Genomic DNA, 13,349 nt, shown 5'->3' on the forward strand with positions numbered 1-13,349 from the left:
TTAGAGTTGCTGAGCTTCTTTAACCCGGATTAATTCCCATTGAAAATTTGGCCCTTGGCATCTCAGGAATTTTTTCTCCCATGTGATTCCTTTAATTTTTAAGAAAGATGAGAGAATTTCCAGGGAAAGAACTCTTCTCAACAGTGTGCCTAGTGCGATGATTTCTCTCCAATTTAGAGGATGGCTCCAAAAAGGACTGAAGCACTCTATTCACATGGAGAAGACAAGGGACAGTGAGGGTACACGTTGCACTGGGTGCAGTTTCATCTTGATACAAGAATTTTTTTCTTTTTTCTTGTAGTGAGAGCAGTCATTCCCTGGAACAGCCACCTTGGGAATGTGATAGAGTCCCTGTTGCTGGAGGTTTTTGAGATGCAGCAGGGTGATAGATAGTCTTGTCTAGGCTCCTTTTCCCTTGGGAGGGTAGACCATATGATTTGCTGTCCTATGATTCTATGATTCTTTGCTTTTACAACTCTCTTTTTGGGAATAGTGAGTAGCCATCCCTTTTTCCTCCAAATATAGCAGTAACTTCTATATTGAGCAGGTTAGAAGGAGTGTGTGGTCTCACATTGGGATTATGTGTAGGAACAATCCATTGCAGTTTGCTTTTTAGGGGAGTGGGAGTGAAGAGGACTGATTTAGGAAGTCTTAATCTTATGGATATTGTCATCTTCATTAGAAATGTTACAGACTGAAGATGGTCATTAAGATCTTTTCACCTCAGAACGTTGATCGCATCATTAGCACTGTTTTAGTTGCTTCAGGGAGCCTCCTTCAGTGCTTTCTTTATAGTATTCTGGTGTAGCAGGGAAATGGAACTCTGAAGTCTGGACTGAGGTTCTGTCAGGTAAGTACAAAAAGATCTAGTATCAAAAATAAGTAAAAAAAACATTCCCTACCTTACTAGGCATACACAGCTATTTAAGACATCAGTGTTGTCGCATTATCTGTCACTTCTGTTTACAGTTAAAATAAGAATTTCAAAAGAATATGGGAGCCTTGATTGATTAGACCTTCAGGGTTATTTTTTGAGAATAAGCAGGATGTTGCCTTCTGCTCTGTTAGTAATATTTAATATGTGGATTTTGGTCTTGATTCTGATGCAGACTTCTGTGGATTTCTCCAATGTTAGTCTAATGCAGATTTGTGTGGCTTTCTCCAGTATTATCTGTTTTGGTACTATGAGCTAGTTTGATGTCTGTATTGAAGATAAGATTAAGGATGGGGAAGGGGGGTTGTGTTGGTTTTCCTTTCCCTTTTCTTTATATGTGTGTGAGTGGGATTTTTTTTTTTTGTTCATGTTTTGTTTGGGTTTGTTACTGGTGTTAATTCTATGCCTTACCCAATTAAAATCGTCTCTGTTGGGTATTGTTATACGGATTCAGGCTCAGTATCACAAAATGTTAGATTGGTAACTCGCGAGTTTGCAGAGAGTTCACAGCAGATTTTTGCAAGAACAGAAAACATAGGTGAAAGTAAAACCCTAATACACTGCAACCAAATTTTACTGGAATGTCTGCAGTTCCTATTCTGACTCATTGGCTTAAACTGAAATAGCTATTAAAATATTGGGAAAATTTATAAGCCAGTGTGTTTTACCCAGCTGTATTTCAAAGGACTAGAGAACTATCAAGAAAGGAGTCTTGTTTATGGTAAATTGTACTGTGGTACCAGAGTCTTCAGGACTGCTATAGTTATACATGTGTTATACATACCTATCAAGAATTACTGTAAAATACTCCATATGTACACACTTTAAATGTATATTTGTTTGTTTTGTTTTTAAATACTCAGGTACTGAAGGTAACTTAGTTATTGTTGGCACCTAGAGCACAATTCTTATCCAAGCCGTACTTGCTACTTTTGGAAATGAGTCTAAAAGCTTAAGATGTAAAAGTTCTTAAAAAGTCCTTCATTCTTACTGTGCACTCTTTTGTTTTTTTTTAAATTTCCCTCTCCCCTCAGGTTTTTTTGGCAGCAATGATATTGCTGGTGGGAGGTTGTAAGCGGGCAGAAGGAGGAGGCTGTTTGGGATTTTTTTTTTCCCCAGTGTCAACTGATGGAGTAGAAAATACAAAGATAGTACTAATTGGGCTTGCACGTTTTCCTTGATTCCTCTGATACAGTTCATAGAAATAGTTTTGGGAGTTTTGTGGCTAGTTGATGTTTGTCTTACCAGAAGACAAGTAAGGATTTCAGTGGCAGACTTGGCCTTTTTTTTTTCCTACAAAGATGTTGCTTGCTTACAGTCTTTCTAGAGAACACAATTCTGAAATTGATTTACACATATATTAGATGTCTACATGGCCTAAAGATTACTAAAGAAATCGCTTGAACCATGTTATATAAGGTATTCATTATTTAGGCGTGTTAGGGGGTTTTTTTTGGTTCAGTTTGGTTTGGTTTTTTTTGAATTTGAGGCCTATCAGTGGTCTCTCTTCAAAATGTTTGGAAACCACCAGTATTTTGTGCTGAGGTGAATGAATTTTTAGTCACTTTTGGTCCATTAAGAAAAACCTCACAAAATTCATATGGATTTACATACTGTTTAATGTAAGTAAAGTGCAGAATGTTTCTGCCAAGTATACGTGCTTTCATCATTTGCATTTTATTACTGAATTTACTTACTTTGGAATAAATGATAAATTAAGCAGAAAATCATGGAATTGCTGTCAAGTTTTTAACTTTTGGGGACCCACAGAATTGCTGTTGGTGGAGATCTGAACATTCTCAGACAGCCTTTTGACTTCACACTAGATTGATTTTTAATCAGAATACCTTACTCTCAGTTTCCTAGTGGCAAACCAACTAGGTGCTGTTAACATACAATTGTTGTTTAAATGCTAATTAAAAGTATATTTGTAGATGCATGTGTTCTCGAACCAGTTTGTGATACAATAAATATTGCATTAAGATAATATAATCTGTGTGAAGCAGAAGGCATTGCCTTAAAACATACTTTATGTGAAACATTATTTCATTAATCTTTCTTTGTACAGTATTAAAATCGGTGTTCTGTGTTGTATCTTTCATATACTGTTTGTAAGCCTAGCTGGTTTTGAATATAACAAATTTGTGGTTTAAAGCTGTAGACTTGTTCCTGTAGACTGCTCTCCCTTTTGAAGGGGTAGAGCCTTTATTTAAAAAACCCCAAAACCTAACCCCAACAGCTAGACACTCTGTGAGATAAAGGCTTTGTTTGTAAGCCTTTGCTCATGCAGCAGGAAGATTGAAATGCATTTGCTATGCATACTTTCCATATCGTGTGTCTTCTGTTGCTTTTGATCTACTTCTTTCAAATCATCTTTGGAAGTTAACAATTTTTTTCTGACCCGCAAAAGTAAATATCCTTTTTTTTTTTTTTAAAGATAATGTTTTCCTAACTCTCAGAATTAATTTGCTGTTGCACTGTAAACTATGTACTTCTGTGATCAGGATGATATTTTTGCTTTTGTTTTTTTAAAATTTTTAACAGGGAGGCTTTTATGCTGGAAGACTAATTATTTGTAGACTGATTTGAAGTAGTTCCATTCAGGTAGTCTTTTATATGGAAGCCTATCCCTCTGCCCTGGGATGGGTATATCCTTGCCAACTTTAGTCTATGTTTGGCTTGCATGTGCTAAGGACACAGGACACTTTGGTGACTGAACTTGGGACGAACTTGCTAGGCTCCCACATCCAGTGGAATGTGGGCTGTTTCTTCTGCCATCCCATATTAACCCAGTAGAGGGACCTGATGTCTGGATTTATATTCTAGTAATAGGTATTAGTTTTTCACATGTATATTTTAGGGGGAAGAGGATATAGGGTTCTCTATGGGTTTTGTGTGTCTCATGCATAACCTAAAGAGAGGAGGAGAAATGAGGATTTGGTCCTCTGTACTCCACTAACCTTGTGTTAGGTGTTAATCTGGCAGGTATGCCTATTTGACAAAAATAGCAGTGCTTCTTCTAGTATAATTACACCTATTCTTTTATCATCCCTAAGAAATACTTTGGGGTCACTCAAACACATTTTTTCTTAACGCATTACAGTATGCAGAGTGGGTTCAGCTACAGCAGGGAAATGCTGTGTGACTGCTGCACACAAGTGTCAGTAAATTTCAAAGTTCACCAGCAACATGTACAAATAAATTTCTTGAATGCAAAGCATTTTCAATTTAGTTTATATTTGTGTTACTGGTTATTAAGCTGTATAACTGTCCTGTAGGAACAATTTCTTAAATTTTCTGACCATAGTTTTTTAGTCATTGCCCCAACTAAATGTGTAAAGTACAAGTTTTGGAAATCAGTGTATGAAGAAAAGAATAGGTAGGAACTGCGAGACTAAGACTTTTAGCTGTACTTCTTTATATGACTAATTTGACTCCTTTGATCACTGAAATGTGTCTGTTTGCAGCATTGGGAATAACCCTCCTCTTTTTCCCATACATAAACATGTAAACTAAAGAAAGGAGCAATTAATCATATTTAGGAAATTGTAGTATATCTTGAAATTATTATGCCCATAAAGCTTATTAATACAGAAGTTAAACTGCCTTCTAAAAGCTCAGATAACTGAATTTAAAAGTTCACAGAGGAAAACTTAGCTGTGGTCCTGCCCTCCATTCCTTTCTAGGAAGGGGGGGACTGTAGCTGAGGACCATATAATTCAAATTTTGGGAAGTAATTTTTTTGTGTATAACGTCAAGTTTTTTGAGAGAAATTAGGTGGATATGGATTCCTCTTCAGTTAAGCAATGGAAGATAGCTGAAATGTCTTTACTGTAAAAGCATGTGGCTCAGGAAGTTTATTTATTGATTTTTAGTTGACATTTGTCTTGTTAATTGTGCAATAACTGATCTGTTCTGTATTTCTCTGTCTGGTGACTGTTAGGCATGGGACAGATTTGGAGTATCATGGACTTGGTATTCTCTGTTCCATTTTAGGGGTAGGATTTGTGGTGTCAGGGATTGGAGCTCAGCAGTAGGCTCGCAGGGGCATTGTTATTTGTGCAAACTGTACAGGGTTGCAGAACCTTCAGCTCATGTATTAGTGCAAAAGAAAAGCATTAGTTCTCAAGGACTGTGGTTATCTGAGAAACTATTTCCAAGCTCTCTGCTGCGTTTGTATTGGTGTGATCATGTTGAACTGCTCATTCCTTTTTTGTTGTTGTGACTACTAATGTATTCTCACAAAGGCTTATGTAATGCAAAGCAGAGATGGAAGTTCAAGTGCCAGGTTGGTGAGTCCTCATAACAGTCAGGATTTATTTGCAGCTGTCTCTGTGCTGATACAATTGTACTGCTTGGAATTCTGGGGATAACTGAAATACTTCCTTTGTGTTCTTTACGTATAGACCGTTGCATGACAGTACACCTGTCACATTTCTCCAAGCTTAGATGTATGCTGCCTATATTCTCTGAAATCAGATGATTACAGTGGTGTGGTGATTGCAACACAACTTTATTTCTAAATCCAAGAAAGCAACTATAAATGCTATGAAATAACTTCTCCAATCATGACATGCTCCTTTCAGACACCCTGACTCTGTAGTGACAGTTTCTGTTGGCTTCCTGGCTTTCTTTTCTGCAGTGTAAGTCAGACTTGTAAGTAAAACTATGTCTTTATAGCTGTAGCTATAGTCTTGCTAAATTTTCTTTTCTGCTTTTACTTTAATGGGAAAAGTCTAAAGGCAGCCTGCTCAACAAACATAAGATTTCAACAGATGCAGAATTTGCATGTTCTCTCATTCTTTGGAGTGGGTGTGACAAATTTCTTCTGCTTAAGTTTTAGCCTAGAAGTAACTTCTAATTAGTGAGCATCACATAGACTGCCCTTTCAAACTGGTTGGATTATAAGCAAAAGTTTATAATTGACAGAAACTCAGATTACAGGGTTTTGTACTTGGATTGATTAGTTTTGACAGGTAGAATTCTTCACTGCCTGCCATCAGTACCAAATATCCTGAGGTCGTAGCAGTGCATGTTGTTATCTGATACATTATCAGCCGGGCTCCACAGGGTTGTAATGTTCCGGTTGTGGCAACTGGAAAAGAGGTGACTGTAGTGGCTAGATGGTTCCCTGGTTTTTCACTAAAAGTCTAAGATGAATTCTTTCCCTGGTAATACCTGGATTTGGAGTTATTATCTAAAATTAAAAAACATTTTCCAGTCCTCTCTATTCTGTGTTAGCAATGGTTTTTTGTCATGGAGAAAACTTATGCTGCTCTCTGAAATGTACTCTTCGTCTGCATTTCCTTTGGAGCATATTAGCTGAGTTTGAGCCAATGTTCTTGTGTTTTTTTCTGAACTATCACACCTATGTATTATCTCTTTATCTTTGTCTCAGTCTGAGGCAGCCTGTAAGAAATGTCTAAGCTGATTCTGGCCCATCAGACCTTTCTCAGTAATTATAATAAATTTTATTATGAAAAAGTATCCACTGCTGTGGCTTTAAGCAATCTGTGAAGAGTTTCCTGAATCTAAGTTTAGTGGAAGCGTTTTTTTCAGGCAAGATCACTGAAGGTCTTTATACATTGTTGAATAATCTTAAAAGTGACGTACTCTTGTGATCTGTTGCAGTTTTCCCCAAAATCTCAATTGTGAAATCCTCCTAGAGGCAGTGAGGACCCGTTCCATTTTGGATAGAATTTTTCATGGAATCATTGAATGATTTGGTTTGGAAGGAACCTTAAAGACCATCTAGTTCCTACCCCCTGCCATGGGCAAGGATTCCTTCCACTAGACCAGGTTGCTCAGAGCCCCATCTAGCCTGGCCTTGAACACCAGAGAAGGGCTAGCCACAGCTTCTCTGGGCAACCTTTCAAGTGTCTTATAACCCCCAGAGTAAAGAATTTCTTTCTAATATCTAACCTAAACCTGCCCTCCTTCAGTTTAAAGACATTCCCCCTTGTGCCGTCACTCCATGCTGTTGTCCAAAGTCCCTTCTGAGCTCTTCTGTAGGCCCTTCAGGTACTGGAGGGTGCTGTAAGGTCTTCCTGTAGCCTTCTCTTCTCCAGGCTGAACAACCTCAACTCTCTCAGCCTGTCTTCATAGCAGAGGTGCTCCAGTCCTCTTGTGGCCCTTCTCTGGACTCACTTCTACAGGTCCAAGTCCCTCTCATGTTGGGAGCAGACCTGGGATGCAGTACTGTTGTGGGTGGGGTCTCATGAGAGTGGACAGAGGGCCAGAATTAGCTTCTTTGGCCTACTGGCCACACTGCTTTGCATTCAGCCCGGGACACAGTTATTCTTCTGGGCTGTGAGTGCACATTGCCAGCTCATGTTCAACTTCTCATCAACTAACAGCCCTAAGTCCTTTTCCTTGGGCTTCTCTCAATCCTTTCTCTGCCCAGCCTGGATTTATTTGGAATTGCCCCAACTTGGGTGGAGTACTTTGCACTTCATGTTGTTGAACTTCATGAAGTTCACACAGGCCCACCTCTCAAGCCTGTCAAGGTCCCTCTGGATGGCATCCCTTCCCTCTGGTTGTCAACCACACCACAGAGTGGTGAGCTTGCTGAGGGAGCACTTGATCCCCTGACCATGTCACTGACAAAGGTGTTAAACAGCATCAGTACCAATACAGACCCAAGAAAACACTTGTCTCTGGTCCTCACTTGGACATCAAGCCAATTGACCACGACTCTTTGAGTGCGACCATCCCAACCAATTCCTTATCCGCTGAGTGGTCCATCTGTCAAATCCTTGTCTTTCCGGAGGCAAGGACAGTGTCACAAGCTTTGCACAGGTCCAGGTAGTTGATTTCATTTACTTTTCCTTTACCCACCAAAGCTGTTATCCTGTCATAGAAGGCCACCAGATTTGTCAGGCATGATCTGCCCCCAGTGAAGCCATGCTGGCTGTCACCCATCACCTCCTTATTTTCCATGTGCTTTAGTACATTTTCCAGGAGGATCTGTGCCATGATCTTGCCAGGCACAGAAGTGACACTGACTGGCCTGTAGTTCCCCGAGTCTTCCTTTTTTTTCTTTTTCAAAAATAGGTTATATTTCCCTTTCTAATGTTGCCATTTACATGAACTATGAGCTTCATAATGTTTTTATTTCAGTCTTATCACAAGGTGTCACATTTGTTTTCTTATGGATAGTAGATAGTTCTCTCTACAGCAAATGAAAGGAGAATCACTACCAAACTTGCTTTTTTTTTTGCTTCTCCAGTTTCTTGGTAGTTGAGAGGGAAGTGGTGGAATTGCTGCTTTTGCATAGTTGAATAGAACAAACCATTACTAAATCTTTCTAAAATTTGTGCCTATATATTAATTTAAAATTGAATTAAGCACTCAAAGTACCGCATTTCTTGCAGCATCATTAGTGTGAAGAATACAGATACGTAATCAATGTTTTTTTAGCCATATTTGTAGTTATTAAGTTATTCTTGTCATGAAACTTTGCACTTTCAGTGTCTTCATGATTGAAAATCTCTAATGAAATTACCTAGTTATGTAGCAGGTAGGGGATAGTAGGACTCTGAAGAGTAGATGTTTAAATAGCAGTATAGATGTACAAACTTAGGTTTTTTTCAGTATCTAGAGAGCATTGGCTTTCTGTTGATATCTCTTTAATATTGGATGGTCATCTCTTAAAAATTTAGGTAGTGGTAGTCTGGTTTAAGTATTAGAATTCTGTAAACCAAATTTTAGTTTTTCTTCTGTGTGTATGCACACTTTTAAAATCTGTAAGTTTGGAGTGGCATTGATTTGTGAAATGTTCAGTGACCAGTGTAGAGCTCTTGCGTTAAAATGAGCATTATCTTACGATCTCTGGTTCTGTTAGGAAACAAGGTATCTAGTAGGTGAAGAGATCAGAAGTCCTTGGTTATTCTTTCCCTTCTTTCCACGTGGAAGGAAGTAGTATACTTGTCTTCATGCATACAGAATGTTTTGTTGAGCTGCCTTCTTTTTTGCTGCTGCTTTCCTGTTTAAGGACTTTATTCATTTTCAGTCTAAGGAGTAAACCTACTGATGGGCTCCTGACCACTGAAAACAGAGAGAAAAACAGAGGGAAAAAAAATTAAGAGAGTAATTTAAGTAATTTCAACCATTTGAAACTACTGGGTTTTTCCTTTTTTTTTTTTTTTTTTTTTTTTCCTTCCTTTGTCAATTTGGTCATCATAAAAGAAGGGGATCTGTCTGTTCGTGTTTCACTGTTCTACAAACTCACTCTCGAGGGTGTATTACATTTTCTTGTTTCTCAGGCATTTTACTGTAATGTTGGGGTTTTAAATTTTTTTTTTTTTTGTATTTGATCCAGAATGGTTCTGATACACAAGAATTATGTCTAAAGTTTTTTTTTCTTCACTCTTGTGTAGTTTGATTTGTGTACAGAAGGTGCAAGATTCTCAGTAACCTAGGCTATATCAAATACATATATAGTGCTGATAAATACTGTAGTTTAGATGTTGATTTTAAACTGCAAAATTTTGCATGAAACAGCTGTAATCCGTGGCATTTGCTAGTCTTGTAAAATCTGAGGTATAAAATTTATGAGTTTGTCCTCGAAAAAAAATCCAAAACCAAGTTTTAAACTTGGCAGCCAAGTGTGACTGAAAGCCATGTGTCCAGAAAAATTTTTTGTGTGTATTGTATACAGACGTAGAAAGAAAATGAGGACTCTATCAGAACTCTGTCCTCAATCGCTGCGTCGTGAGAGACAAGCCACGTTGTTCCCAGAGTGCGCAAACAGCTCACTCTGGAGGGAGGGGTGAGACCTTGATACCACAGCTCTGGGGTAGGGGCCTGAGAGAGAATTATGTTTAGCCTCCCTTCCCCCTTTAAAAAGATTGGATATCTCTTAAAAGAGATTTTTCAGTTTTTAAAGGTTGAAAACTGTCAAAGTCTGTAAACAAGTGTCAGATATCTTTCAAGTTACGTGTGTAAAGAACTGAATGAAATACTCTATAGATTGCTGTGAGCATAAAGGTTCTTGCTGCTCTGCTGACAGATAGCTGGTAAAGCTGTGATATACCAGTACAAAGCAAAGCTTTGTCAGCATAGAGAAAAACAGTAATACGTAGCATTTGGGGAATGTTTTCCTACTGTAGATGTTGTCTTAATGAACTTCCCACTTAAAATCAGAATAAATGAAGTTAACCCAGTGCAAATTTGCTGGTGTACATGAGTTTTCACCCACACAAATGAGTCTGTTTTTCATTTGCCGTTGTGCCCATGTGAGTAAGCTGGAGGGGTTTTGGGTGCTGGTGGGGGGTAGGTGGTTCTCATTAGTTTGTTTTCTTTTGTATGAATATTGGGAAGAGTTAGAGTGCTCGTGGTATAAAGAAATACATAAACTGCAATTTTGGAAAAGACTTAAAATTTTATTTTTTAAAAATTAATTGTAGATATGCACAGTCTATTAAATCTATTTTCTGATATGTTTTTCTTACTTTTTTCTATTATTTCTTTCTGTTAATCCTTCTAATAACAGTACAGTAGCCTGTTCAAATTTTTTGTTTTAAATGAATCACTGGCACCTTGCACAAGTACTAGGAAAAACAGTGTGACTGGTAGCTTTTTGTTCTTTCAGCACTAAATGCAGTTCTTCAGTTTTGGTGCTCAAATAAGACTTTAAACAGTAAATCCAGCAAATTGCTCTGCTCCTTCATGAAGCACTCTGTCACGTGAAGTCACAAATAGCAGCCCTTTGTTGGCTGCTTCTGAAGATGATTGGTCTCTCTTGGCTCCGTTTTTTTTCCCCATCTTGTTCTTTACTTGCACAGGGACAATTATTTTCACTGACAACTTGTTTTTACTTTGTTTCAAAACCATGGGCAATTAGGAGTTCTTGTAAATGAGGGTAGGCCTTAGCCTGGTTGTCTTTGGAAGCAGTCACAGATATGTTGAAGGGATTCAAACAGGTAGGCTGAAAAGCATCAAGTGTTTGTGGAGCTCTCTGAAGAAGATGATTTTAGATAAGCATACGTTATAAGATGTTAAAGACTATTTTACTGATAGCCAAAATATTTCTTTCATGAGATGAATATGAGAAGTCTTGTATATATATGTGAACAGACAGTGAAGAACAAGTGAGTCAGGTAGTAAATTTTGTAAATTCTGAAAAGCCATATATAAGGGATGCTACATATCTTCAGATGATTGCATATAATACAATAGCATTCTACTTTGATTTTATTGTTCTTCATCATTCTTACATGTATGAGAAGCCAACCCCACCTACTCACCCTCACTTCTCAGTTATCTGAATTTTCTTCTGAAATAGTTCAGGTTTATTTTATGATAGGTACTGCTATCTCTAGCTGTAGTCATGTTCATTGTAACACTGAATTGAACAGGCTTCAGGATCTAACATTGCATTTTCTTCTTTTGACTTGCTTAGCTTTCTCTTAAGTTTGATCTTAACTCAGAACTACTTGCTTTTCATTCGTATTATTTCAGAGATCAGTGAAACTCTCTAACATATTTTGTGTAAATTCCAGTAATACATTCAACCATAATTTGGCCATAAAATTGCCTTTGTGGATATGCTTTGCAATTGGAAAATATTGCAGTGGAGTGTGAGTTGCCTCCATGTCCTGTGAAAAATGCATGTGCTTTTCTGAATAGTAAGTGCAAGTTTTATGTAATCAAACTAATCTTTTATTTGGCAAAAAGTAGTTTTTAGCAGATAGAAAGGAGTTGGTTTTATTTTGAACAGTATGTTATTTGTAGTCCTGTTCTGCTATAGTACTGAGATATTAATGTATTTTAAATAATGTGATTTCTTTATTTTGATTTTAGGAGAATGACATCTTCCTGGGCTGGGAAAAGGGAGCTTACAAGAAATGGGGAAAGAGTAAGAAAAAGTGCTCTGATCTAACACTAGAGGAAATGAAAAAACAGGCTGCTGTCCAGTGTCTTCGCTCTGCTTCTGATGAAGTAAGTTTGGACTACTTAATGTCCTTCATGTCCTTCTTTGTGCTAGATATATTTAGCTTGTGATGCTTATCTTTTAATTTGTGGCTTCTTAAAATGCTGGCTCACCAAGAGTTCTCCAAGAATTCTTTATTTTTCTTTAGGAAATTATGAAATCTGTGTATGGGTATGGTATGTATCTCTTGATTTCACAAGAGATTCTGTACTATGTAGTGTCATGCTTTTCTTTCTGTAAACCCTCACCTGTTCTTGTCAGGGGCAGTTGCAATACACTAGTTTGAGTTGAAATTACCATAAAGCTTTGCATAAAGGTAATTCTAAAAATTCTAAATCGACTTTGTGTTCTGTGTAAATAGAAAGGATTGGAATATTTGGGAAGAAAGCCATCTTGCTCTGTGCATGCTACATGTGTAATCCAGAATTCCTAAATAAAAAGCCACGTATAGTAGCAAATGTTCACTTTCCAGATGACACGATTGAGTGGAAGGGGAGTTGAAGTGCACTGACTGGAGAAGGTGAGGAGAGGTGAAGGTGGCAGGTGAAGGAAGATAGCAGAGGCAGCAGGTATCATTGTAGTTGAGCAGAAAAGTGGACAAAGGGAGAGGCAGTTGAAGGCAATGTTTAAAAAGAAAAAATGATCTGTAGCACAAGTCAAAGGAAGCTCTCTAAGGAGATTTTTCAGACAACAAGAATGAGAAACTCTGTTTTTTAGTTTACAGAACTATAAGTTCTCTGATCTGTCACTGCTGTAAGAAGAAACTACCCCACCTATGCAGCCTGGTTGTGTTACTGCTCTACACACCTTCCTAGTCATAGCTTGTGTTTGCACATGCATTTGGGTGGTTACATGGAGAACTGGTTTGGAAAAGTGAATCAGTTTCCTGAGATTAACCTGGTTGGGGCAGAGGAAAGGTTAACCCAGAGAGGTTTCCTGGTCAGATTTGTGGCACAGACACTTGTGCCAGCAAGGCTATGGAAGAATAATCAAGGGAGTGAGGATGATTTGGTGGTTATTCCCACCACCTTCAGCAGCATTACCATCATGTTCTGGCTCACTGTTTGTGAAGCTACTTGGTATTCATTCAGTTACTAAATAGCTAACTGACTTAACTGGGAGATTTCTGAACTTCCATTTTCCCATTACTTATTATCCTAACAAAGTGATGCAAAGTACAATTTTGTTGGTAACTTGCTCTGCTCTCATAGTTACAGAATATTGAGGTCTAACTCTAACTACCATAGAAGTTAATTTAAATATGAAACAAATATGGGGAAATAATTGCAAGATGTAATGTCTTTCTTGAGGATATGTTTGACTTTGTCTACTCATTTTATGAACAACAAAATGTAGGTCTCATACATAGACCACAGGAATACTGATGTTTGATTCTTAACTTTAGAAATTACTCCCTTGATGCATCTCCACATAGCTGAAAATCAATGATCATCACTTAGAGCTAAGTTTATATAATACAGA

General features: G+C 37.8%; 1 protein-coding gene across 3 annotated transcripts in view; it reads left to right on the plus strand.

Moving 5' to 3' along the window:
* Positions 1-13,349, plus strand: part of KIAA0232 (KIAA0232 ortholog) — a 65,317-nt gene that overhangs the window by 21,030 nt on the left and 30,938 nt on the right. For all 3 annotated transcript variants that reach the window (XM_039550332.1, XM_039550334.1, XM_039550333.1), the window contains one exon: positions 11,738-11,875. In XM_039550332.1, the coding sequence (XP_039406266.1) occupies positions 11,738-11,875 (138 nt within the window). The remainder of the gene's footprint in view (positions 1-11,737; positions 11,876-13,349) is intronic.

This window comes from Corvus cornix, chromosome 4 (assembly GCF_000738735.6).
Source record: "Corvus cornix cornix isolate S_Up_H32 chromosome 4, ASM73873v5, whole genome shotgun sequence".
NCBI lineage: Eukaryota > Metazoa > Chordata > Aves > Passeriformes > Corvidae > Corvus > Corvus cornix.